Here is a 27,661-nt window from a genome sequence, read left to right as displayed (position 1 = left end):
AGTATTATTGACATGATAATAACGCATATTAACAGCAATGATGGTACTAATCTCCCTGGACTGTACGATAAAGACTTGTAATTGTTGTCAATAATTTTTACAGTGTAACTAATATTGTTGGTGCTTTTTAATTTGCAAATAAACACCACTGTATTTTTGTCTCGTTGGTCAATTTGCTCTTCTTTCCCTTCTGAGTTTTCAGATAAGCACTCTATAATTTGGAAAGGAGAAACAGATTACTGCTCAAACAAAGTATGTTTTAGTATTAGAGAAGACCGAGATTAGAATAGTCTCACGAGGGAGGGCAAGTATGAGGAGATTAACAATGAGGAAACTCATTATTAGGGTCTGGTGTGTTCGCATTTTTTCCCTGCTTATTTTATAAGCATAATCTTAGAATGGTTTCAGAATGGTTTCAGTTTCACAGTATAGTATAGTATAGTATCAAAGTTTCAGTTTGAAGCTGTGTTATAAGATCAGTACAGATATCCATCTCCAGACTGACTAACTAGTCTAACTAGTCTAAACTGACTATGAGTAAATGTGTACTGTATTGAGACTTTTTTTGTCCTCACACAATGATCTGATTTATCTTGACAGCTTCTTCTTCTCGTCACCGCTTCCTTAAAACGAAAATCCCCAACATTCACTGCAGAATAAGGGGAATCCTGTTCAAGAACTAGGGAATGACCGATGATCCGTTTGCAGAAGTAGATAATAGCCTTCAAGACATCCAATGAGAATAGAACTTTATAATATGACAATGTTGTCTCTGGGGAGCAAGGTTTCAAACATCTTGCATCCTTATCAACTTTAATATCATACTAACCTTTCCTACTACCATACTGCAGCTTCAAAAGTAGCTGCATCCCATTTCAGAATAGAATTAAAGACAAAAGCCAAATGTTCTTTTTTTCTATCTATATATTATTATCGCCTGAAAATAAGACAATCAAAATATTGCACTGGTTCAAACCTCTATCCATAAGTATTATTTATATTCATTATTTGATCAAATAAATCTCATATAATTACTGGGACAGTTTAGGTACAGGGCTAGATAAACACTGGGGTATCCGTTTTAAATTTTGCACCCATTCCAGAATGAATTATGATCTGTATAGTAAAAGCGTTTCCTCTAAACCAATCAAATGGGATGTTAATTTTACATTTTAAATCTGAGGGATTTTCTAACAACTATTAATGCTATGAAAAGTTGAACTACTTTCTTTTCATCAGTTCAGATTTGTCTGCCTCCATCAACAAGTGATGCAGGACAGGTTGACCAATGACAGCTTAGAATAAACTCCTCGACAATGTAGTTGAACCTGCCCATTTTGACTGGGGACTTTCCATTTAATTCCAGGCAAGATCATCGTTCTATTCATTTCAACCCGATACTTTCTCCGAATAGATCCGTTCCTCATTTACTACACTGTTAAATCGTTGCGTTCGTCGGACCCAGACTAGTTTTGACTTGAGAGAACTTGGACGCGGAGAGAATGGAGGGGCAACAGCAACATGATGATGCGCTCCTCGAGCGCACAGGGAGCCAGGACGTGATCCTACCAATGACAGCTACAAGAGGGTGAGACACAATTACTGCAAAATCTATAAAGCATATTTAATTTGATTAGTATTACAAATTAAATATGTTTTATAGATGTTGCAGTTAAATCGGTAAACATTCATTTTGCCTATAGGGTCAGTGTTTCTTTATCTTCCAAATGAAGGTTCAAGTATGTATAAATTCAAATTATTGTATTATAATATCAAAAAGGATATATAAAATAATATTAGGAAAGTCCTTAAAAATTTGTAATATTTTATGTTAAAGGTTACAACTGGTAGGCCATGCAATTTTGAAATTACATCATTATTGAAAGTAGGCACAAATGATATTGAACATGCAATCATGACATTTGATTTCATGTATTTTTCTGAATTACATTCCCAACGTGTTGATTATAGTCATTGTTGAGGGAATATTCAAAAAAATTTGAGTTATCTGATTAGGGTGGCCTTCCCCATACTTTCGCTCTTTCCTGGTCAAAGCCTCTGCCTAGCAACTAGTGATGTCTCACAAACCTGCATTAATCATTGGCTCAGGAATGAGGAACAGAAAAAGGTTTCATATTTTAATTCTATAAGAACTGGTTTAGGATTAGCTTTTGACTCTGGACCAGGGCTTTAATTAGTTAGTTATTTTTTTGGAGGTGCACTGATCTCACATAAGAAACCAGGGCAAACCCCAAAATGTCAGAAATGCAATTATGGACATCCTCATACCAAAATGACATTGAAAATGTTTGATCCAGTCCCCATGAGTCAAGGTGTAATCTCTCTAAATCTCTCTTTCCCTCCCTCCTGTAGGGCTTCTAACAGCCGTCCGTTGAAGATAGCAGGGTTCACAGTGTTGGCCTGTCTTCTCCTGGCCGGCCAGGCCTTCACTGCCTACATGGTCTTCAACCAGAGGGGCCAGATCCACGACATGGAGAAGAGCAATGACAACATGCGCAAGCAGCTGAGAAACAGACCTCCAGGTAGGGGAGGAAGGGGAGGGAGGAGATGGAGGAACAAGGAGGGAAGGAGTGGTGTTGATGTAGATAGTGTTGGTGGTCAAAGGAGAGGGAAGTGAGATATACTTATTTAGGAAGAGAGACTGGGGGGACTTGATAGAAAAGAGGAATACAGGTACTGGGTTTATTCCTCTGAAGTTCAAAGTTCTGGAGGAGCTAGCTTTCTCCCAATTTGAAGTGTACACTCAATGGTCTCTGTCACCCCCCTTTTGCTCAAGCAGTAGCCCCTGTCCAGATGCACATGCCCATGCTCAACATGCCCCGGCTGATAGACTTCACTGATGAGGACAAAAAGACTCCCATGACGGTATGACTCCTGTTTCCCCATTGCTTCTTCATAAAGGCTTCTATAAACTGAGGAAAAGCGGTCACTAGATGGCAGCAACAAGCTCACTTCCCTCTGTCAACTTGTGTTTAACTCCAGTGAAATTGCATTGTACATCTACCCCCTTAGGACTAAGCTCCCTCTTCCTGCTCTTTTGAAATAAAAATTTGAGTGTGATGAGTATTTATTTTCTGTTTGTCTCTCTGCTCTCCCATCAGAAATTGGAGGCCACTGCCATTGTGAGCCTAGAGAAGCAGGTGAAGGATCTGCTGCAGGTAAATTAATAAATACATATTCGTTTATCCACTCTTTGCATTGAAGTCACCTCTACAAAAGACAGAGAAAGGTCAAATATTGACAATCGATTGATTGATTGATCAATCATTTGATTGTCTGTTTTTATTAGAACCCCCAGCTGCCCCAGTTCAACGAGACGTTCCTGGCCAACCTGCAGAGCCTGAAGAGACAGATGGAGGAGGCCGAGTGGAAGGTGAGACTGAATCTGTGTGTCCCAAATAGCAACCTATTCTCTCTTTAGTGCATGCCTTTTGACTAGGGCCATAAGGCTCCTGTTTACCGTTTGGCACTCACCCTGAGAACATACACTTATAATAGGCAGGACAAACATATTTCAACAATTTCACTTATATAATCAAAACCAATAAATGATAGCAAGTTTTTTTTGCCTCATTCAGTAGTTTGACCTAATTAAGTAGATTCACGTTGAAAAATAATGTGAAAATAATCATTTATATTCCTAAAGCATAAGTTGAAAATGATACTGTTGCTGCTTCCTGTTGTCATGGATTTTACATTTATAGCCCAGTATCAAGACATTGGTTTTAGATGTCCAAATTCATAATCAATATGCTGAAATAAGTTGAAGACAGTACAGAAAAATTACTCCCTACAGACACACTATTCACACTTGTGTTCAGAAAACTTGTATTCTGGTAAATTAGTACCTTTTAAACTTCTCAGGCACCAATATTTACCAGTTGGTCACTCTAGACTGGAATTGATTAGTACAAACCAAAGATATTTATCTGGTACAAGCAATTGAATTTCTAAGATGATGAATATAACCTTTCATACTAACACAACCAAACTGAGGTAAAAAGGATGTGTATTTCCTGTAATTCTTGTGTGGTGAAAACATTAGTTTGTTTAATGTACCGTAATTTCCGGACTATTGAGCGCACCTGAATATAAGCCGCACCCACTGAATTTTTAAAAAAGTATTATTTTGAACATAAATAAGCTGCACATGTCTCTAAGCCGCAGGTGCCTACCGGTACATTGAAACAAATGAACTTTACACAGGCTTTAACGAAACACGGCTTGTAACAAAAATAAATAGGCTTTAACGAAACACGACTTGTAACAACAACAACAAAAAAATTGCAGTAAGCTTTAGTTGTCTTTTTGCACTGAGTCAATTCCTAACGCTGCTGTTTCCAACGTCTTATCATCGACTCATTAAGACCAAGCTCCCGTGCAGCAGCTCTATTTCCTTTTCCAACAGCCAGATCAATCGCCTTCAACTTGAAAGCTGCATCATATGCATTTCTCCGTGTCTTTGCCATGATGAGGGTGACAAAATGACTACCGTAATCAGAATGATGGGAAGTTTGAGAGTTGCTCGATTTAATCTCGGCAATTTCATTGGTCTAATGAAAGCTTCATGCCGCCAATAAACTGAGCACGTCATTGAAAGTGGGAAAAATCCATATATTAGCTGCGTCATTGTTTAAGCCGCGAGGTTCAAAGCGTGGGAAAAAAGTTGCGGCTTATAGTCCGGAAATTACGGTACTAAGATGTTTTGTCTACCATAGGGAATTTAGGGTAATATAAAATATTTTGGTTTAAGATGATAGTTAATTAAGCATACTCATGGTTTTTTACATACATTTCTTACTACTTTAACCATAGAGAGAGTTGAACCACAATTTTTAACCACAATTTAATCAGGCGCTCTAGACTAGAGCTTACATAGTGACTGTGCAGCAGGCTGAATGTTTGGTCTCTCCTTATAATATCCCATGAATATACAGTATAGGACCCACACTTAGGCCTATCTTATTTGAACTTTAACCCCTGACTGTATTTTCTGCAGGGTTTTGAGGCTTGGACACGTAATTGGCTGCTCTTCCAGATGGCCCAGGAGAAGCCCCCTGCAACCACACCTCAGCCTGGTGAGTTTACCACAAACCCCCGCCATCACCACCACCCACCAACCTTCACACCACCTTATGAATGCACAACTTCCTCTGTCTTGTCTCTCTGTCTCTTATTTCATCCACGACCTGAACCAAGTATTGAATAAAAACTCACCTTTTCTCCTCTTTTCTTTCGTCTTTCCCTCTCTTCTGTCTGTTCCTCAGCCGCTGGCCTGCAGACCAAGTGTAACCTGGAGGCCTCCAAAGGCCGTAAGCTTGGTGCCTACCTCCCTCAGTGTGACGAGCAGGGCAACTACCTGCCCATGCAGTGCTGGCACGCCACTGGTTTCTGCTGGTGTGTGGACAAGGACGGCAAACCCATCGAGGGCACCAGCATCCGCGGCAGAGCCACCTGTGACAGATGTAGGAACTAGGCAGACAGTTATACAGCGTTAAGCGTTACTGACCTCCATGTCCATTCAATTGCTTTTCAGTGCATTCTGCAGTCTAAAACAAAGCCCATTTTCTCACTATTACACATGCCATGGTATATCTATGCAGTTGTATGTACATATAGATAGTGATGTGACTATTGTTGTCTCATGCTACTGTTTGTTCCCCGCAGTCCCCAGTCGGATGGCAGCTTTCCCCAGGATGATGCAGCTGAAGGAGTACAAGGGTGAGTGTTTTACAGCCAAACAGAAATAGAGGGAGAGAAATAAACTCAAAAACAGACAGAGAGGGATACAATACATAGACAACACTTTTGATTACATGGAATTAAAAGTGTTATCTGATTTTTGTTTTTACACTGTGTACTGTTCATCTGAATAAATTGCATGATGGTTTCGTACATATGGTTGATTCTATTCTCTATATTTTGCAGATGAGTAAAACCACAGCTCTAACAGGACACCAGATGGCCTGCTCTCTCCTCGTCTCAGTCAGATCGAAAAATGTTTTTTCCTTCTAATGACTATTTCACTCTTCCTCTATCATGATAAAGGTCAATTATCTGGAATACAAAACAATGAAGTACTCTCTTTTGATTTATGGATAATATTTTTCTTTGGACAGTATAAATGCTATGAACATTATTAATAGCCTTTTTTTTGCTTCTGAACTCAACATAGCTATGTAAAGCATTTGAGATATAAATATAAGATGTGTGTTACATTTTAAACCATGCACAACACCCAGACTTTTCCATCCCCAAACCCTGACCCCACTCCTGTCAACTTTGACCCCTAGTCCCTTAACCTGGCCCTCCAATCATATCCATCTGATGGGGGCTAGCCCCACCCCGTTTCCCTATTCTGTCTCTCCACATAGACTGCCATAGGGCTTATTTGATCAGCTTCTGTCTAGAGTTTCTAACATAGATGTAATGTTTAAACCTCTATAACCATGTCTTTGAAGCATGCTTTGACTTTTATGAATGTAGGGATAGGTGAACCGATAAAAATTAATAAAGTGCTATTTCCTACTAAAATGTGTTTTTTTGTGACTCTTATTGTACATTAACCTCTTTAGGACAGACTACTTAAACATACATGATACCATTTGACTATTTCTTATTTCTGGGATAACATAGATTAATTTAACATAGAATCTACCCACCACAAAATAACAACTAGTGTAAAATTAATGACCATAACAAGACTGCAGATTAAGGGTTATGATATTGGTTAGGAGTAGGCTACAGTAGGATGAAATTAACTGTTGACACATTATCAGTTTTACTTTTGGGGGAGGGTAAACTGATCCTAGATCTGTGTGCAGAACATCTATACTAAGATGTTGGTTACTGAAGAACATTACTTTTTAAAGCACAACATTTTGGTGTAGGGTGGCATGCCTCTATGTATGATGATGATGGTAATACAACATGCTCCTTGGCAGAGGGAGTATAATTTTTGGTAAATTACATACGCTACATGACCAAAAGTATGTGGACACCTGCTCGTCGAACATCTCATTCCAAAATCATGGGCATTAATATGGAGTTGGTCCCCCCTTTGCTGCTATAACAACCTCCACTCTTCTGGGAAGACTTTCCATTAGATGTTTGAACTTTGCTGTGGAGACTTGCTTCCATTCAGCTAAGAGCATTAGTGAGGTTGGGCACTGATGTTGGGTGATTAGGCCTGGCTCACAGTCAGCGCTCCAATTCATCCCAAAGGTGTTCGATGGGGTTGAGGTCAGGGGTCTGTGCAGGCCAGTCAAGTTCTTCCACACCAATATCGACAAACCATTTCTGTGTGCACCTCACTTTGTGCGGGGGGCATTGTCATGCTGAAACAGGAAAGAGCCATCCCCAATTTGTTGCCACAAAGTTATTCCTCCTCCACCAAACTTTACAGTTGGCACTATGCATCCAGGCAGGTAGCGTTCTCCTGACATCCACCAAACCCAGATTTGTCCGTCAGACTGCCAGATGGTGAAGCGTGATTCATCACTAGAGAACGCATTTTCAATACTCCAGAGTCCAATGGCGGCAAGCTTTACACCACTACAGCCGACGCTTGGCATTGTGCATGGTGACCTTAGGCTTGTGTGAGGCTGCTCGGCCATGGAAACCCATTTCATGAAGCTCCCGACGAACAGTTCTTGTGCTGATGTTGCTTCCAGAGGCAGTTTGGAACTCGGTAGTGTTGCAACCGCGGACAGACGATTTTAACTCGCTTCAGAACTCGGCGGTCCCGTTCTGTGATCTTGTGTGACCTACCACTTCGCGGCTGAGATGTTGTTGCTCCTAGACGTTTTCACTTCACAATAACAGCACTTACAGTTGACCGGGGCAGCTCTAGCAGGGTAGAAATTTGACGAACTGACTTGTTGAAAAAGTGACAAATGTCACTGAGCTCTTCAGTAAGGCCATTGTTTGTCTATGGAGATTGCATGACTGTGTGCTCGATTTTATACACCTGTCACCACCGGGTGTGGCTGAAATAGCCGAATCCAGTAATTTGAATGGGTGTCCACATACTTTTGTATAAATAGTGTATTGTCATTCAAGGTGCTTTATTCTATTCTCCAGTGCTGATGGGGCATAATATGGAAGGTGAATAGAGCTAGCTAACATTGGACCTTTTGGTTAGCTCCCAGCACTGTGGCATCGTTGGAACGTTGTACATTGTTGTTTAATAACTAGCTAACGTTAGCTGGCTGGCTCGTTAGCTAATGTTACGTGATGTGTGTACAACACCCATTGAATATGGCCGGTGTCTGCAGAAAAGCGTAATGAAATTGTTGCCAACAGAGCTGGTTAGGCTATTTTCATGTTATCCAGAGGTAAACAAATCATCGGCCAGAGCTTCTTGTGTGCACTTCAAGAGCGAAACGAGATGGGTGAGGCTAAAGCTTAAGAGGGTGTGAACGATGCTGAATGGGTGTAGACAAAGAGCTCTTCGTTAGATACCAAAACATTCAAAGGCGATTTTCTCAAAAGTGAGTTTACAAGTTGATCAACTTTCAAAGCAGAATTACTTTCCCATTGTTCCTCAAATGCAGTGTATCTATGATATACCATTTCGTAGCTCTGAGTCTCTACTTTTATGCAATGTATAAAAAAACACCATTTCACATTTTGCCACATAAGACCGAATCCAGGTGGTGAATCACATCCAGTGTTGCCAACTCCTCAGTAAGGAAAGTAGCTATTGGCTGTCCTAAAAGTCGCTAAATGACATCATCACCTAATTTGCATAATTGGCCATGTGCATGTAATTATGATGGACGCTGTAGGAGAGAGGAATAAAAAACACCCTAAATATGTTTAGATCTACAAATGAACTTTCTTCTGTCGATTCTTGTTTTTTAATGTCACAATTCCAACCCTCCTCCGTTATCCGGGCTTGGGACCGGCAAAAGTGACCAAAAAATACACTCTGGCGGAGTTACTTAGTTTTTTATTTTATTTGTTATTTTATTTTTTTGTTTAGTTTTCTTAATTTGGTTTGGTTTTTAACCTTAGGAGCCTACAACATGTCACAGTAAAACATGAAAATGTTTAACCATAACCATAAAATTAAATTTTTTAAAAAATGTATACAATCTACATTAACAATCCAAATTGACCAAAAAGAGATAATAGAAAAAAAACTGTCAATGTGAGAAAATTAGGGTAACTAGTCTGGCCCTAATTCAGGTTAATTGTTTTTTAAAAACGTAAGCCAGGGCGGGGTCAGCCCGCGGTGGCTTCCCGCATGCGCGATTAATTTGCAGTCTGGACGCGGAGGGGTGAACATCTCCTGCTCTGACTGCAGCTAGGAGGGACTGCTATGCGAGGACTGGGCTGCCTGTGAGTGCTTTTGGACGGGCCGCTGCTCGTTGAAAAGAGTAAGAACGATACATGCTTTCACGTCAGAGTCTCCAATAACAACAGAAAAAGTTGCTAGATTTGTCGCTAGTCGCTTTTTGAAAATGTGTCGCTAGACGGGTCTGAATACTCGCTAAATAAGTTGGCAACACTGACACATCCTTCATTTCTTATCTGCACCACTATTATCACTGTCATTCACATATTTGATTAGTTCCCATAAATTAAAAAGAGGACATTTTCCTGCATACCTTTGACATTTGTAGATTTCAGGTGAAAGCGGACCTTCAGTAAAATGGAAGTTTTACTATCCCTTTTACTAAAGCAGAATATGGAATGTTAAAGAGTGGGGTTGACTTTTCAAGATATTAAAATATGTTTCAGGACTTACTGCAGACATGCAACTACAACAATCAAGAGGGTGGGTAAAGAATTGAAAGATTTTGCCTTAAATTGGTCACTTATTTCTCTCACTTCAACATAAGGGATTCATTAACTAGTGACACAGTGACAGTAATGAAGTTCAATAGCCAACTATCACCTAATACCCCCATTTTATTATTATACCCATCTGCAATACACAGTTTTTTTCAGTGATTACAGTCATAATAAAATAAATCTAAACATTCAGTTCAGACTGCTATGAGTTTGTATTTTTACAGAGACAACCATACTAGGCTAGAGAATAGACAACTTCTTTATTGGAAAAGTCTATCTGAGGGTAACCTCTGTTTTGAACTCATACCCGCATCCTGAGTAACTGTACACCCCTTGACCAGTGAAAATGGAGTCTGGGACATAAATATTTCAGGCCAGTGTAATCAAACCCAAATGAACTCGCAACACTCTGGATGGCATGGCTTCAGACTGCTTTCTCTGAGGACATGAACACACCTGTAAGTACCTCACTACTTACTGTCCAATGTATGTGTGTCATGAGACTTGTTATAAAGGGTAAATTAGTGTTATTGATCAATCTCTTTCATAAATGTTGTGGTTAATGTGGACGATGGTGTCCTCAGGTAACCGAGCATGAGATCCGGGACAGTATTCAGGAGATTCGAACAAAAATTATGTCACAAGGGGACCATCGAGAGGAGGATGTCCATAGGCTGGCAGAACTAACCCAGAATCTAAAGGTGAGATACAGTCTATTTCCTGTAGAGAACAGCATATCTAGCTGTATCTGAAGCAACAAATAAACTATGCCTCAATCTCTGCAATGAGTATTTAGAGTTGTGTTGATTTGGCAGGGACTGCATTCACCACAGACCCTAATACATATTGGTAATAGTGACCATAACACTGACCACAACACGGACCACAGTGTGACCATAGAGAGAAGGAAAGACCTGCAGGACCAGCTGAGACAGGAGGTGGACGAACACATCCAAGGTAGTGTGTATGCAATGTGAGGACTGTAATAAGTACACAAGCATGCTGTAGGGAGCTGTAGTTGTAAATATACTAGGGTGAGCTATAGTTCTAAATATGACCACCAAAATACACTAGATGAAACCTGCATGATTAGTGTTCGAAATCCCGTTTTCCCTCATAAGTATTTGAAGTCGCTGTGATAGGACAACCACTACGCTAGTCTCAGTGGAGGCTGGTGGGAGGAGCTATAGGAGGACGGGCTCATTGTAATGGCTGGAATGAAATAAATGGAACGGAGTCAAACATGGTTTCCATATGTTTGATACCGTTCCATTAATTCCATTCCAACCATTACAATGAGCCTGTCCTCCTATAACTCCTCCCATCAGCCTCCACTGGCTAGTCTACATCATTCACCATCCATCTGGGGTCAAAGCACAAAAGGACCAATATACAATCAGTTTCCCTTTGTAAGCTATGCTTTTAATGAAAGTAATGAAATAATAACAATTAAAATAATAAGAGTGTGGGGTAGGTTCAGGGGTGTGTTGGGTAGATAGGGGTGGGGTATCAGGGGCTCTTGTTTGTGTTAAATTTAGGAGAGGTGTATGGTGGGATTGGGTAATAAGGGGGGTGGTTTAGGGGGCTTTTTTTATTTATAGGAGGGGTGTATAGGTATGGGGGGGGGGGGGTTTCCTCACTCTGTCCACTGTCTGTGTAATTTTCCCCATCTTAATCTTTTATTTTTATTGGCCAGTCTGAGATATGGCTTTTTCTTTGCAACTCTGCCTAGAAGGCCAGCATCCCGGAGTCGCATCTTCACTGTTGACGTTGAGACTGGTGTTTTGCGGGTACTATTTAATGAAGATGCCAGTTGAGGACTTGTGAGGCGTCTGTTTCTCAAACTAGACACTCTAATGTACTTGTCCTCTTGCTCAGTTGTGCACTGGGGCCTCCAACTCCTCTTTCTATTCTGGTTAGAGCCAATTTGCACTGTTCTGTGAAGGGAGTAGTACACATTGTTGTACGAGATCTTCAGATTCTTGGCAATTTCTCACATGGAATACCCTTCATTTCTCAGATCAAGAATAGACTGATGAGTTTCAGAAGAAAGTCTGTTTCTGGCCATTTTAAGCCTGTAATCGAACCCACAAATGCTGGTGCTCCAGATACTCGGGCCGACTCTTTTCTCTGTAAATATCAATGATGTCGCTCTTGCTGCTGGTGATTTTCTGATCCACCTCTACGCATTCTGTATACATCTGGCCCTTCTTTGGACACTGTGTTAACAAACCTCCAAACGAGCTTCAATGCCATACAACACTCCTTCCGTGGCCTCCAACTGCTTTTAAATGCTAGTAAAACTAAATGCATGCTCTTCAACCGATTGCTGCCCGCACCCGCCCACACGACTAGCATCACTACTCTGGACGGTTCTGACTAAGAATATGTGAACAACTACAAATACCTACTGTAGGTGTCTGGTTAGACTGTAAACTCTCCTTCCAGACTCACATTAAGCATCGCCAATCCAAAATTAAATCTAGAATCGGCTTCCTATTTCGCAACAAAGCCTCCTTAACTCATGCTGCCAAACATACCCTCGTAAAACTGACTTTCCTACCGATCCTTGACTTCGGCGACGTCATTTACAAAATAGCCTCCAACACGATATAACCATCCCACCTCTGCATATTTTACTGTGAAGAGACAGAATAATTAGATCAGGAATGGCTGACAAATTGCAACATTTACTTGGAACTCTGTAAATAGCACTGCTGGGTGATTTGAAAAGTCATAGTCAATTGATCAATAATATAATAATACTCTTAGAAAATGTGTTTCTTTTCATTTACAATCTCTAGAAACTCTGACAATAGAAAGCTCCAGAACTTTTGTGAAACATCACAGTACATTAGAAAAATACTGTATATGTCAGCTATAAATCAAAAGTAGATGGTCTTCAGAGATAGATGGGAGGGGTTGAGGGTAGCTGAAGGCTAGGACTAAAAACAAACAAAATATTACTAATATAAAATATACTGTCCTTCAAATGTATGTAATATAATAATGGAAAATATACATAATAAATCTAAATGTATTTTAGATTCTTCAAAGTAGCCACCCTTTGCCTTAATTACAGCTTTGCACGCTCTTGGCATTCTCTCATAATGAACAGCCATTGAACCTACACTATTCCAGCTTTGCTCAGGATTTGTACCCGATTCATCTAATCTTCTCAATTGATGATTGTGATCCATTATATCGGGTGTTAGGCCTACAGAATAGAATAGTGTAGAGATCAGAGGCCTATGTCGCTATGAACAGTGAATCCCAAGAACTGTGTGTCTTTCCTTTTTCACAGAGGGGAGAGTAAGTGTGGAGAGGATGCAGGAGAAAGTGGGTACGATCCAGCAGCTAAAGGAAGCCCTGAGAGAGGAGGAGAAACAGGAGAGCAGTGAGAAATCTGGCCACTCAGAACAGGTACCAGGAATACTCTACTGTTCTGTGAGGTTGAGAAGAACAAAGTGATCTGTCCCTAATGTAAAATATCTTCCTCCTTTGACAACTTGAGGACTGGTACCAGGTGGAGTACAACAGAGCACAGGAGCGGAGGAGGAAGATCAAAGAGGATCATGGGAGAATGATACAGGAGGAGGTGGAGAAGATGGAAAGAGAGCTGGGGCAGGAGCAGGTGACTAACACTTGAGATTGATTTAATCATGATATTCCTCACATCTTAGACACTCAAACTGTCAAATGTCCTGCCTCCATAAATCTATCCCTATGGTCAGACTGATGGCCCCCAGAGGGAGCTGTTGGTCCTGGGCAGAGAGAGACAGGTCCTGATTCTACAGATGGAGGCCCTGCACACTGAGGCCTTGGAGGCTGAGAGAGACCTGGAGACACAGTACCACAGACACCAGCATGAGCTGCACTCTCTTAGGGAGGAGAGTCTGCAGGTACGGCCCTTACCTGCACTGCCATTGTTTGAACCAACCCTGCCTATCTTACCCATTTTTTGCCAGTGTCACACCTTTCACCACCATACCAAGCTCTGTCTCCCCACCCTCAATCCCGTATCAGGTGTTCAGGGTTTTCCGCCAGGTGAGTGAGGAGCAGAGGAGGGTGTCAGAGGGCAGGTACAGGACTCTCCTGCTGGAGGCCATACAGGATGCAGTCTACCTGTCTTCTCAGAACCAACAGCTACAGGCAGACAACAAACAGCTCCGCAAAGGTGAGTTACACACCTGGATAACACTTGTATAATATTAACTATAACATATTTCTGTCTCAGTATAGGCAGTTAAGATCCTACTTTGAGAAAAACTGATTTTACATCACTTGAAATAATGGTGTATTTCATTGCTATTGCATACCTTGATTTATTGGTTTTAAACCTAGTTCATCAATAAATCAGATTCTCTCTTTCTCTTCTTCCTCCATAGCATTGGCAGAGCTAAAGGACATTCTGTGTGTGCAGGGTGACCTCAAGGGACAAAGAGTATCCCAGTAACAGTGAGAGGATGGGGAAATGTTTCTCATGAATTTATGGCATTTTATTACTGGTAAGAAATAAGAGAAACAAACATTGAAATATTTATCTTTAATATATAGTATTGCATAAACACTTTCTGTACTATACGTCTTGACATTGGTAGAGGTAATGACAAATGCTAATAAAATGATCATACTGACAATCATAGCACCACTCTTAAGAAGTGTTGGGTGACAATGTAGAAATAACGGAGACGTATTACTCAAATCCAACTACCCATGACATATTGAAGAAAAGGCTTGAATGAATATGGAGGAATTTGATTGACCTGGAAATCAAAGGCAAGTGAAAAGTAGGCGATACATTATGCATAACAGATAAAACAGTGACGGTGTGACGAAGGGCTCTGTAACTCTCAGCTGAAGTGCAGCTTCTATTACATAATCGACAATCAAATTAGAAACTTCAAATAACTCAAACTAAATGGACCATTTGGGACATGAGATGAAAAATACTGGATCTGAATCACTAAAATAAAAACGCATTTCAAAAGGGAAAAGAACACTCCAACCAAAAAAACATTCCAACCTTAATGTCAATCAATGTCAACGCATCATATGGTAAAAAGTGTTGCCAGAGATTGTGGTGGGGTGGTGGATTGGGAGTCAGTTAGCAGGGGTCCACTGTACCCAATACAGGTAGGTTTAGGCAGAGTTCTGCTAACTGTAGTACAGATAGGTTGCCAGGCCAATCATAGAGGTGGGTAACAGGAAGATGGGGGTGAGCTGCAGGCCCAGTAGGGCCCAGGAGAGCAGAGCATTGACCAGCATAGAGCAAGAGATGACAAACAGCCTGGTGATGCCGCTGCCATGCTTCAGCACTACTGACATCAGCAGCCCGTTTGCTGCCTGCCCAACCACAATGGCCCACACCACCCCTGAGTAACCCTCCAGGAAACCCTGTTCTCCCCCCATGCTTAAGAGGTAGGAGACCAAGTTGATGGCCAATCCGAACACGTACAGGTACAGGTTCTGCAGGCTTAGGGGTAGTCGCTGGCTCTTCAGCACCCGCTCTGTGTAGACGGCCGCCAGCCCTGAGATGAAGCAGTAAACCAGCACTAGAACAAGGCCCCAGGCTGTGATGTGAAGCCTGGAACTTGCCTGGTCCTCAGTTTGCCCTGGATACTCCAGATCCAGACTGCTGTAGCTGTGACACACCCCGGCCCCCATGAGGATCCCCAGGGCCAGCCACTGGGCGGACCGCAGCCTCTTCCCCAGGCAGGAGGAGTAGAGCAGGGCCGTGGAGGCGATCTTCAGGTTGCTGAGGACCTGGAAGGAGCTGGGGTCCATGTAGATCTGCATGAAGACCACCAGGTTGTTGTTGAAGGCATAGAGTGCAGCTGGGACTGCATAGGGGGCCACGAGGGCCAGGGACAGGGGGGCACGCAGGGCAGACAGGTCCCTAGTCAGGAGCAGAGTGGCTAGGGACACCAAAAGCTTGGTTATCTCTATCAGAAGCACACAGGAGGAGGAGCTAAAGGGAACCCGCCCACCCACCTTGGTGAGGGCTATTAGGGGGGCATGGGAGCCATAGATCAGGACCATCAGTCCTAGGAGTCCACCCCACTGGACCCTCTTCCTCCACCACGTCCTGTGACGGGATGGGGACTTGGACCCCACGGCATGGATCACAATCATTCTCAATACTGCATGTTATGAACCCCCCCGGGGAATAAAAGTACAAACACCCTCTAAATGGGCAACACAATTATTTTTTAAATCCCCTAAATTAGGCTAGATCTATTAAACCATAACATAATATTCTCAAGATATGTTCATATTCTAAGCTGATAAAAGTTGTTTGTGATTACAAAACATGAAAGCACCACTGTCTTGCTGTTAACAACCTTGATTCAAAATCAATTAGATGGCTACTGTACGAGGCAACTTTACTAAGGCAAGCAGTCAAATATCCCTGCAATGTAACCTTACACTCAAAGTACAGAACCTTATCACCTTTTACACACTTTATAATCTGATTCACAGTGATCAGCAGAGAGAATAGCAGATGTTCCCAGGGCACTGAATGTAGATTATATACCCTTTAAACAAAACCCAAAACAAACCCAGGCTTTCACACTGGACTCCCAACGGACACGTCAACACCCAGTTAAATCCAAACTTTCTTTGTGCTGTATACACAATAGAGGTTTGAGCCTCTGAAAAGGGAGCATCTACAGAAGTGGTGGTTGTGTCCTTGACCTTTGGCAGTTAGAAGATGAAGCCTAGACCTGGTTCTTCCCATTACTTTGGTCCTTTTCTAAACAAACTCATATAGTCTTTCAGAGTGCTTTCAATGTTGGGCACCTGATAGTTCTGAGCAGCATAGATGCCTGTGAATGTTCCTAGTAGCACTCCTATGATAGCTGAGGAGCGGAGCTTGGCCACCACGTACCCAGCCAGGAACCCCTTCAAAAAGGGAGATGCCAGCACAGAGCCCCCCTGGGAGAGAACAGGAAACACCAGTCAGGACAAAGCAGGCACACAATAAATAGAATATATGGCATGCTTTTATGACTCTCGTTTAAAAAGCAATCATTAGTTGATTCTTCTATTATACTATTACTGTTTCAGGACTGACTTGAGGTTCATGGTTTGTCTGCTGTCCTGTTTCATAAGGTGACATTTCACCTACTTTCTAACATTGGATAACAACATACTGTACCTGTGGAATTCCTGCTGCAAATTCGGTCTCCACACGTTTCTGGATATCTTCCAGTTGATTCTTGAGCTGGTTGAGATCCTTCATCTGCTTGAAAGGATCCTAGAACAAATGCAAGTAAGTTACACTGACTGGCAAACACTTCCTGAAGCGCCTGTCAATTTCTGTCATTGCCCGTCAGTTAATGCATTATATTGTCTATGCATTCTATTCAGTTTATGCATGCGTATGACAGTGACCAGGGCTGTGTTCATTATTCTGATTATGTTAGAAAACGTTTTGTAACAAACTGTTTACTCCAAATGGAAAACATTTTACAACAAAAACGAGAGCTTCTATTGGACAAATTCAGGTAGGTCCCTCCCTGTTTAGTTCCATTTGCTCCGTTTGGTTCTTAAACTTCTTCGATGGGGTTTAACGACAGGATTTCACCGATAGGAGTTCTTGCACGGCCTTGTCTATGAAATCACGAAGACCCAAAAAGCGTTCAGCTGCATTCACAATGATTACAATTTTCTTAGACTTCTTCTCCACTTGTGCTGTAGTTTATGACCATTGCAATAAATAATACAAAGTCCACCTTAACATGTAGCATTTCACTATTCCTCGATTGATGAGAAACCTTAACTGGTTGTTGTGTCTCTACTACCACAGTTTCTTCGCCCGCCACTCGTTCCTTCCAAATATTTTCACCGCCTCCAGATAGGAGACACGCTGGACACTCCTTACTGTTGCCACCTCATTCTCCTTCCCTCTGACAGGGTCACTCCAGCAGAGTCCTACTACTGGAGGTTTTTAATTGTAGGCGTGAAGATATTTCGACATCACGTCTCGACAATAATAGGCTACACTGATAACTCATGCTTGGCTCGCAAATGTATATATAGATCTCCCCATAATATTTAAATTGAGGAAGTGTGATCATAATCATTATTTTAGCGATCCAGCCATGGTAGACGTCCTTCCTAATAACAATGCCCCCCCGTTATGATGATAGGAACTGCTGAACCGTATTTGCAGATGACTGTTTATGGATGAGAAAGTTGAAACTTGCCATTTTCAAAAAGTTTAGCTGGGATGCTGCTTTGTGATCTATTACCTAAAACAGGACTTCCAACCATGTTCGTGGAGCGCTACCATCCTGTAGGTTTTCACTCCAACCCTAATCTAGCATATCTGATTCAATAATTAGCTGGTTGATAACCTGAATCAGGTTAGCTACAACTGGGGTTGGAACAAAAACCTACAGGAAGGAAGATAGCTCTCCAGGAACAAGGTTGGAGAGCCCTGACCTAGGACATCAACAGCCAGCCAGGGTTTCATTAAATACGCTATAGGCAATACTTGGTTTGCACATTTAGGCCTAATTAAACTAATGCATTTGGCTTTGTTCAACTTCAATTCACTGGTACTATGAAGACTAACTTAGCCATACTGTAGGTGAATTTACGAGGCATTGCTAGATACAGATTACCGGTTCTGACTGTCTCTCTGCCTGCCCCGATCCTCTTTCTCTTCACTATGAAAAACGCTAGTGTGTGTTTGGTCTTCGGTCTGTTGAGTGTAAAATAGCTCAGCCTACTCATTGATAGGCCCTAATTTTGTGAATTTACATAAGACATTGCAAGCCACGGAATTGCGAAATACAGCATTGCGATAGCCTATAGCCTACATTTTTTTATTACCGATGTACAGTTCTGACTGCCTTCCTGGTGGCCGACATTTTAATTTATTTAACCCTTATTTTACCAGGTAAATTAACTTAACACAGGATCATTTATAGCAACGACCTGGGGAATAGTTACAGGGAAGAAGAGGGGGGGACGAATGAGCCAATTTGACGCTGGGGATGATTAGGGGGCCATAATAGTATGAGGGCCGGATTGGGAATGTAGCCAGCGAGAGTGTGTTCTAGAAGTAGACTACGCAAAATAGTTTCCTCCCCTGCAAAAATACTGACGTTCATGAAGATTGACAACCAGAAATGGGAGTTGACGCGCCAATAGTCTACTCCCCACCACTACTTGATAGGCGCCCTGCTACGAAAATCCATACTGGAAACATTCCACCGGTATCTTTGAGTCTTAAAAACACGCTTCTTATGCTCCGCAGACACACACAAAATCTAAACACCACTTCTTGTGACTGTCACCCACATTTTCCTCGAGAGGTTAAACGGATTTCCAAAGTTAGCATTGATCCAAAACCCTCACTCCGACCTAAAAACAAGTCTAGTAGTTTACAGCACAGTTTTGCCACTGCAACCCATTCATTCTCACTTTCTGTACGATTAGTTTCATCCGACTCACTAGCTGCAGTCTCAAACAAAACCTGTTTTTCCGCCATCTTCTCCTTGCTTCTTAAACCGTTTCCGTAATGAATAACGTTACACGTCCCCAGACATAACTTACCAACACACCGTGCCTATCTGATTTTAAGTTAAAGCTAGTTGGTTTATGACTAGATCACGCTACTCTTAAATAGCTCGTTTTCTGACAAGACACTTAAAAAAGATTGAAGGCAAAAAACAGTACTCACCTTGTCACCCGCCATTTTTGTTTAAGTGAATGCTCTGTGATATACTCGTATGCCTAGGATGCACCGCCACTTCAGAACGATTACTTTTGCCTGGAACACTATTTGCTTGTGGGCAAAGTTGCACTGATCGCAAGTCAGCGAGCTGTTTCACCTCTCAACCATCGAGGCTGGATATGGTTAGGGGACACTGATCCTAGATCTGTGCGTATGGACATTTGAAAATTGTAGTTGCTGTCAATCCTCTGTAGTATGCTTGGAATAAATTCAGATATTGTTCCCGTGCTATCATTTCCTGGGTATGTGTCGTAAATGATTTTACCCCACATGCACTATCGGGGATAGATTGCTGTGTTATCTAGACTAGTGGAAACCGTAGTTTCTTCTTCTATGATGTAATGGCGGTCCGCAAACCAACGTTAAAGGTACATGCCGCCACCGACTGTGCTGAAGTGTGTGTGGTCAATCACGGTTTACAAGATTTCTAAATCCTCCTAACTCAGTACTTCTGAGAAAAAGAAAAAAAAGAGCCCTACTAACTTCTAATTGACCCTACCCCATCCACCAAATCCCTTCTAAACCCGTCCAACCTCAATAACCCCACACTTCAATCTTTCCCTCTCTTCAACATGCTCCACCGTTTCATCGACCATACACTCCAGACACAAACCATTAACATGCTTGCCAACCAGATGTTGTGACGAGTTCAATGTACAATGTCCTAAGTGCAATCGGGCAAACACCACCTCTTCCTTCCTAATCTGACCTTTGACTCTTGGTCCACCAACCTTTCTTTGGAAGGCATATAGATGCTGGCCCTTGGGCTCAGTCCCATCACTTCTGCCACACATCTATCAAAATGTCTCTGATCTTACATTTGGCCTCACCTCTACCCAGTGGAACATTAATATCAATTATATCTCATTTCAAAAATATTTTAGCTAACTGGTCTACAATTTCATTCCCTTCCACACCTGGATGTGCTTGGACCCAGCAGAATCTCATTAATACACCCATTCTCTCAATTCTCCATAACAACATTAATACCTTCAATAGTAGGTCACTCCTATTAGATTTACCAGATGATAAACTATTCAATACAGACAGAGAATCTGAGCATACTATAATTCTAACACGTTGTACGTACTCCACCTAGTGGAGGGCAACTATTATCGCCAACAGCTCCACTTGTGGCGGCAGGTAGCCTAGTGGTTAGAGCATTAGGCCAGTAGAATCATTCACCTGGTAACTCTAAAGAACTTATCCTCTGCAACAGAGGTAACTATGGGTCTTCCTTTCCTGTGGCGGTGCTCATGAGAGCCAGTTTCATCATAGCCCTTAATGGTTTTTGCGACTGCACTTGAAGAAACTTTCAAAGTTCTTGACATTTTCCGGATTGACTGCTCTTCATGTCTTAAAATAATGATTGACTGTCATTTCACTTTGCTTATTTGAGCTGTTCTTGCCATAATATGGACTTGGGTCTTTTACCAAATAGGGCTATCTTCTGAATACCACCCCTACCTTGTCACAACACAACTGATTGGCTCAAACACATTAAGAAGGAAAGAAATTCCACAAATTAACTTTTATCAAGGCACACCTGTTAATTGAAACGCATTCCATGACTACCTCATGAAGCTGGTTGAGAGAATGCCAAGAGTGTGCAAAGCTGTCATCAAGGCAAAGGGTGGCTACTTTGAAGAATCTCAAATATAAAATATATTTTGATTTGTTTAACACTTTTTTGGTTACTACACGATTCCATGTGTTATTTCATAGTTTTGATGTCTTTACTATTATTCTACAATGTAGAAAATAGTAAAAATAAAGAAATACCCTTGAATGAGTAGGTGTGTCCAAACTTTGGACTGGTACTGTAAGTATTCAGACCCTTTGCTATGAGACACGACGTTGAGTTCAAGTGCATTCTGTTTCCATTGAACATCCTTGGGATGTTTCTACAACTTGATTGGTAAATTCAATTGATTGGACATGATTTGGAAAGGCACACATCTGTATATATATATATATATAGGGTCCCACATTTGACAGTGCATGTCAGAGCTAAAACCAAGCCATGGGGTCGAAGTAATTGTTCATGGAGCGCCGTTTGGGTCTTTGCGTATCAAAAAAAGATACACGACAAATAACACAGTGCTATTATGGAATGTTGTGTTATGAATTTGTACGTGCAAGCCAAGCGCCACCACTACTATGAGTAGCACTGTCAAAGCTGTACAAAAAAGTCTGCAAACACCGGCCACGAACGATGTGTTTACAATACTGCGTTGGTAATAAAGCATTATTTGTTGGACCGCTTCTGGGGTAACGTTAGCCAGCTAGCTTTAGCTTGGTACCAATACAACCAGGCTGAAAACAATGGCCAGTAGAAACTGCAGTCATTTTCATTATTCTTAGCAATGATTTAGGAATCCTTGTCAGTAAGTATTAGCTAGGTAGCCACTTGTTGTTCGACTATTGAAATTGAACTAAAGTTCAGGAAAATAAATAGATAGCCAGCTACTTAAACCCTGTTGCCCAAAGCTAACGTTATAAGCAGCCGTCTAAGCTTCATCTGGTTAGTGAGACTCCACCGGACAGGGTTATGTGTTGTGAAGCTAGCCACAAAAAGGATTAGGCCCAATAGTTGAATTTCGGGTTGCCTTCAAAATAAAATAACCTCTTTGAAAGTGATACAGAAGGTTACGATTGGTGGAATCATGCCATATTTAGACTAGATAATGTTAAACAAGGTTGGAATGTGAAGCAAAGAAATGGGGTATCAGTCTACTCGGTGACACCCACAGAACACAACTGTGAAGAGTTTACACAAATATTAGCATTGTAGCTCTTATTGCGGGACTGTGACTGTGTGAAATCACCTCCCCAGTGAGCCTATTGTGTGTATTGACACTGGTATTGCGGTGTACAGCTTTACCTAAGGATTGGGGATCAATGAAATGCGGTTTCAGTCTACTCAATACCTAAGCTATTTTTTTCCCCCCAACGTCCTCCTCATTGTTATCAGACTCCAAAACATCCACGCAGTATTGTTTTTTCTCAGGAATAGTGTTCAATACACATAGGTTGACAATAAATGTGTCTCAATTCCCAGTTGTTTCAGAGTCCCGCAATAAGAGCTATGACGCTATTGTTCTCTGGGTGTCACTGAGTAGACTGATACCCCATGTCATTGATCCAATCCATAGGTAAAGCTGTACAGTGAAATAAGTATGCCCCCAATGCAATTCTAAAAAAAGAACTTCCTACAAAAAAACAACTTCCTACAAGAACTTCCTACAATACAACTGTTGAACATTTGAAAAGACAACATAGATGACATTTGACATACATCCAGTGTGATTTCAACAGATTTTTGTCAAATTAATAAATTATTTTCTTTTATTGATTTTATATAACAACATTCCAACCTCTTTTAGTATGATCTATTCAATTATGGCATAATTCTACTACTATTTGTATTCATTTGCATCAATGTCAATGACATACTTTTAATTTGAAGGCTAAACGCAAAGTCCACTATTGTGGCTAATCCTTATTGTGGCTAGCTTCACATAGATGGGTCTGACCACCATTAATCAAATAAGAACTGTCTTATAAATTAAGGTTATTTTAGATGATGACACCTAGCTATATAGTTAGCTAGCTACTGAAACAGATTATGTCGTTTTGCTATGTTTTTGGGGAAGAACATTGTTTGCATCCATGAGCTACCTAGCTTTTTTTTATGACCAGCACTGTAGGTGCGCGAGACAACTTTACCAGCATCATAGCATACGTATATTCAGGTTCTGATTGGTCAACAAGCTTATTTGACACATCAAATAGTGTTATTTGAAGTGTATCTTTTTTTGAAACGCAAAGACCCAAACGGCCTTCCATAATGAGACAGGATTGTGTTGCGGCACAGATCTGGGGAATTGTACGAAAACATGTCTGCAGCACTGAAGGTCCCCAAGAACACAGTGGCCTCCATCATTCTTAAATGGAAGAAGTTTGAAACTACCAAGACTCTTCCTAGAGCTGCCCGCATGGCCAAACTGAGCAATCTGGGGAGAAGGGCCTTGGTCAGGGAGGTGACCAAGAACCCGATGGTCACTCTGACAGAGCTCCTGAGTTCTTCTGTGGAGATGGGAGAACCTTCAAGAAGGACAACCATCTCTGCAGCACTCCACTAATCAGGCCTTTATGGTAGAGTGGCCAGACGGAAGCTACTCTTAAGTAAAAGGCACATGACAGCCCGCTTGGAGTTTGCCAAAAGGCACCTAAAGACTCTCAGACCATGAGAAACAAGATTCTTTGGTCTGATGAATCCAAGATTCAACTCTTTGACCTGAATGCCAAGCGTCACATCTGGAGGAAACCTGGCACCAACCCTACGGTGAAACATGGTGGTGGCAGCATCATGCTGTGGAGATGTTTTTCAGCGGCACGGACTAGGAGACTAGTCAGGTTTGAGGGAAAGATTAACGGAGCAAAGTACAGAGAGGTCCTTGATGAAAACCTGCTCCAAAGCGCTCAGGACCTCAGGCTGGGGCGAAGGTTCACCTTCCAACAGGACAACGACCCGAAGCACACAGCCAAGACAACGCAGGAGTTTCTGAATGTCCTTGAGTGGCCCAGCCAGAGCTCGGACATGAACCCGATCAAACATCTTTGGAGAGGCCTGAAAATAACTGTGCAGCAATGCTCCCAATCCAACCTAACAGAGCTTGAGAGCATCTGTAGAGAACAATGGGAGAATCTTCCCAAATGTAGGTGTGCCAAGCTTGTAACGTCATACCCAAGATGACTCGAGACTGTCATCACTGCCAAAGGTGCTTCAACAAAGTACTGAGTAAAGGGTATGAATATTTATGTAAATGGTTATATTTCAGTTTTTTATGTCTAAAAACCTGTTTTTGCTTTGTCATTATGGGGTTTTGTGTGTAGATTGATGAGGGAAAAAACTATTTAATACATTTTAGGATAAGGCTGTAACTTAACAAAATGTGGAAAAAGTCAAGTAGTCTGAGTACTTTCCGAAGGCACTGTATTTCTTAAACTTCTGACCGTTAGCAATACGGCTTCTGGCATTCCACTGAAGGATAACAAAAACCATAACTCTAATTATCATCATGCTGAGACAATCTATCATAAGTATTATTAGGAGTCACCATATCAACAATCATGGCAACAGTAACATCTGTTACTCCTAAAAACTCTGTTGCTACTTCCACAGTGATCTTCAACTTGTCAGTTCTTCTTTCCGCAAACGTAGTCAAGTTGATAACCTTTCCAATGAAGGCTATGAAGTCAATCTGATTAACTATTAAGGTGTCCTTTGAAACAACACATTTGTGAAAGCAAGATTTCTGAACGGTCTTGTGTCCGTGTCAGGACCAACATTAACAACATTTTCTACAGTAGGTCCACTTATTCCAGGAGTAACCCTGTTATCTCCATCATTCTGCCTAATAGTTCCCCCAATCTGCCTTGCAGCCTCTGCATAACATACATTATGAGTGATGTTACATCTTTGGTCCTTTCTAGCCTCTTTCTGCACCTGGCATCCACCAAATGCTGCACTGTGTTCCTCCCCACAGTTACAACATTTAACCTTGACATTGTTCCCACATTCACCATAATCATAACCTCCACACTTGGCACATATTTTCTTTCCTTTGCACAGAGCCTCTACCTTTCCCATTATTTGGCATTTAAAACACCATCGAGGTGGAACAAACTCTAACAGTGAAAGCCAAGAAGCCCATCTGTACTTTCTTAGGTACAACCTTCTCAAACATTAATACTGACAGGCTTTCACTTCTCTGCAGCTCTTTCTTACTGAACAGTATTTTGGCTTCAACCACTATGCCCCCCATTACTTTTGTTTTTCACTCTCTTCACGTTCTCAACACTAGAAGTGCCACTGCTGGCAGTAGCGCTTATAGCAGGGCAATTCTTTTTCCTTTTCCTTTTCACCCCAGACCATCCAGGTCCATGTCTTTCATCATCTCCACCCAGTGGCGGTTCTAGCTTGTATTGCGAACCCCCCCTTCAGCCCCCCCGATTAAATAGCATGATCATTACACAGGTGCACCTTGTGCTGGGGACAATAAAAGGACACTCTAAAATGTGCAGTTTTCTCTCACAACACAATGCTACATATGTCTCAAGTTTTGAGGGAGCAGTGCAATTGGCATGTTGACTGCAGGAATGTTTTTTATTTTTATTTAACCTTTATTTATCTAGGCAAGTCAGTTAAGAACAAATTGTTATTTACAATGGCGGCCTACCCCGGCCAAACACTAACCCGGACGACGCTGGGCCAATTGTGCGCCACCCTATGGGACTCCCAATCACGGCCGGTTGTAATATAGCCTGGAATCGAACCAGGGTCTGTAGTGACGCATCTAGTACTGAGATGCAGTGCCTTAGTCTAATGTCCGCCAGAGCTGTTGCCCGATAATTTAATGTTCATTTCTCTACCATGAGCCGCCTCCAACGTAGTTTTAGAGATTTTTGTCACACGTCCAACTGGCCTCACAACCGCAGACCACGTGTATGGCGTCATGTAGGCGAGCGGTTTGCTGATGTCAACGTTGTGATCAAATTGCCCCATGGTGGCGGTGGAGTTATGGTATGGGCAGGCATAAGCTACGGACAACAAACACAATTGCATTTTATCGATGGCAATTTGAATGCACAGTTATCGTGACGAGATCCTGAGGCCTATTGTCGTGCCATTCATCTGCCTCCAACACCTCATGTTTTAGCATGATAATGCACAGTCCCATATCGCAAGGATCTGTACACATTTCTTGGAAGCTGAAAATGTCCCAGTCCATATCTGTATTCACAGTCATTTGAAATCCATAGATTAGGGCATAATTCATTTATTTCATTTGACTGATTTCCTTATATGAACTGTAACTCAGTAAAATTTTGTTGCATGTTGTGTTTTATATTTTTATTCAGTATAGTTTGAAAATATATTTTATGGCTCAGCAGGGTGAGATCATGGAGAAACCCCAAAAGCCCAGGTAGTCTACTCTACTGCACCCAAACAGTCAATGCAGATGACATACTCACTATTTTCACACTGACTGAGTGCACCTGATTTGGATTGCTCGGGTAGACGGAGGAAGCTAAATCAAATGACCCAATCTTTGTGTTGAGTTGACTGCTGTATCAGTCAAGATAACAATTATTTACAATGTTTGACCTTTCACCTCCAGATCAGCCTACCTGCTGTACTACTTTGACGTGCACCAGACCATACAGCAGGAGTTCCCCAGCCTGCACCAGTCTGAGATCATCAAGAGGATCAGTGTGAGTTGGAAGAGGCTCAACGTGGCAGACAAGGGCTACTACCTGGAAAAGGCCAAGTTGGAGAAGGAAGGGACAGACACTGTATGTTTACCTCATATTTCTACCAGTGTGTCTTCTGTCTAAGATAGTGTGGTCAAGAAAAACTCCTGGCCCTATTATTAAAGATAACACCAGTCCTTCTTCTCTTTGTGTCCTTCGTAGACATCGCTGGGCCCTTCCAAGGAGCTCCCAGGCTTTGTAGGATCCTCCCCAGGGCCAACTACATCCTCCTGCCCAAGGGGGTCACAGACAGGTTCCCAACTGGAGGTATGTATGGAGAGTGAAGTGAAAATGACAATTTATTGGTAGGAAAATGATGAGTCATATACTTAAACAGTTCAGACTAGGTGTGACACAAATGTTCCATGTTTTATGTCTCAGGTGAAGAAGACTGCAATGAAAGGTGTAGCCCCTTCAAGACTTCTCCCCAGAAACAACCAACCAACCCTGGGGACACCCCTGAGACTGGTGTGCCTCCCTCTGATGACCAGACAGCCCCTCCCAGTAAAGTGCCTGGAGGGTGGAATGCAGGAAGAGGACCACTGGAGTCCGGAAGACCGATGCACTGTGCAGTTACAGCAGGGTCATCACTAGAGAGGGGCAGAGTCAACAGCCAGGGAGTCATACAGCCTACTGCAGTGGTGTCAGGGACTCAGACAACTACTATGATGTGAGCATTACCATGGATAATGTTATTTAATTCATCTTTTATTTTTTTTATTTTACCTAGGTGGTCACACTGAGAATCTATTTTTCAAACAAGCCCTG

General features: G+C 41.8%; 4 protein-coding genes across 5 annotated transcripts; 2 read left to right on the top strand and 2 right to left on the bottom strand.

Moving 5' to 3' along the window:
* The first annotated feature begins 1,285 nt into the window (after positions 1–1,285).
* On the top strand, positions 1,286–6,555 carry cd74a (CD74 molecule, major histocompatibility complex, class II invariant chain a). 2 transcript variants are annotated; one of them, XM_014199898.2, is made up of 9 exons: positions 1,286–1,588; positions 2,374–2,543; positions 2,801–2,886; positions 3,123–3,179; positions 3,311–3,394; positions 5,021–5,099; positions 5,289–5,486; positions 5,689–5,742; positions 5,950–6,555. In XM_014199898.2, the coding sequence occupies exons 1-9, from the start codon at positions 1,503–1,505 to the stop codon at positions 5,955–5,957; spliced, it is 822 nt and encodes a 273-aa protein (XP_014055373.1). In that variant the 5' UTR covers positions 1,286–1,502; the 3' UTR covers positions 5,958–6,555. The 2 variants fall into 2 exon arrangements, with proteins under 2 accessions (XP_014055373.1, XP_014055372.1); XM_014199897.2 differs by having other exon boundaries at positions 2,798–2,886.
* Positions 6,556–10,643: 4,088 nt separating this feature from the next.
* LOC106604845 (uncharacterized) lies at positions 10,644–14,462 on the top strand. The gene is made up of 5 exons (XM_045718239.1): positions 10,644–10,779; positions 13,127–13,245; positions 13,337–13,724; positions 13,849–13,999; positions 14,211–14,462. Exons 3-5 carry the CDS (start codon positions 13,620–13,622, stop codon positions 14,276–14,278), a joined length of 324 nt encoding a protein of 107 aa, XP_045574195.1. The 5' UTR covers positions 10,644–10,779; positions 13,127–13,245; positions 13,337–13,619; the 3' UTR covers positions 14,279–14,462.
* Positions 14,354–17,085, bottom strand: slc35a4 (solute carrier family 35 member A4). The gene is given in 2 exon segments (NM_001140128.1): positions 14,354–16,761; positions 16,985–17,085. A coding segment is annotated over 1 exon segment (978 nt). The 5' UTR covers positions 15,958–16,761; positions 16,985–17,085; the 3' UTR covers positions 14,354–14,979.
* On the bottom strand, positions 16,477–19,860 carry LOC123743108 (SLC35A4 upstream open reading frame protein-like). Its single transcript, XM_045718240.1, has 3 exons — positions 19,520–19,860; positions 16,985–17,083; positions 16,477–16,761 (listed from the first exon to the last, which is right to left on the bottom strand). Exons 1-3 carry the CDS (start codon positions 19,532–19,534, stop codon positions 16,564–16,566), a joined length of 312 nt encoding a protein of 103 aa, XP_045574196.1. The 5' UTR covers positions 19,535–19,860; the 3' UTR covers positions 16,477–16,563.
* Between the last annotated feature and the right edge of the window lie 7,801 nt (positions 19,861–27,661).

This window comes from Salmo salar, chromosome ssa05, assembly GCF_905237065.1.
Source record: "Salmo salar chromosome ssa05, Ssal_v3.1, whole genome shotgun sequence".
In the NCBI taxonomy this organism is placed as follows: Eukaryota; Metazoa; Chordata; class Actinopteri; order Salmoniformes; family Salmonidae; genus Salmo; species Salmo salar.
The sequence above is the reverse complement of the archived record's forward strand: the minus strand, read 5'-3'. Positions and strand labels throughout refer to the sequence as shown.

Coding starts and splice junctions, on each gene's coding strand:
- cd74a (XM_014199897.2), top strand. CDS start 1,503: ATGGAGGGGCAACAGCAACATGATGATGCGCTCCTCGAGCGCACAGGG. Junction 3,395..5,020: donor TGGAGGAGGCCGAGTGGAAG/GTGAGACTGAAT, acceptor TATTTTCTGCAG/GGTTTTGAGGCTTGGACACG. Junction 5,100..5,288: donor TGCAACCACACCTCAGCCTG/GTGAGTTTACCA, acceptor TCTGTTCCTCAG/CCGCTGGCCTGCAGACCAAG.
- LOC106604845 (XM_045718239.1), top strand. CDS start 13,620: ATGGAGGCCCTGCACACTGAGGCCTTGGAGGCTGAGAGAGACCTGGAG. Junction 13,725..13,848: donor TTAGGGAGGAGAGTCTGCAG/GTACGGCCCTTA, acceptor ATCCCGTATCAG/GTGTTCAGGGTTTTCCGCCA. Junction 14,000..14,210: donor CAACAAACAGCTCCGCAAAG/GTGAGTTACACA, acceptor CTTCCTCCATAG/CATTGGCAGAGCTAAAGGAC.
- LOC123743108 (XM_045718240.1), bottom strand. Junction 16,762..16,984: donor TTGCAGCAGGAATTCCACAG/GTACAGTATGTT, acceptor GTTCTCTCCCAG/GGGGGCTCTGTGCTGGCATC.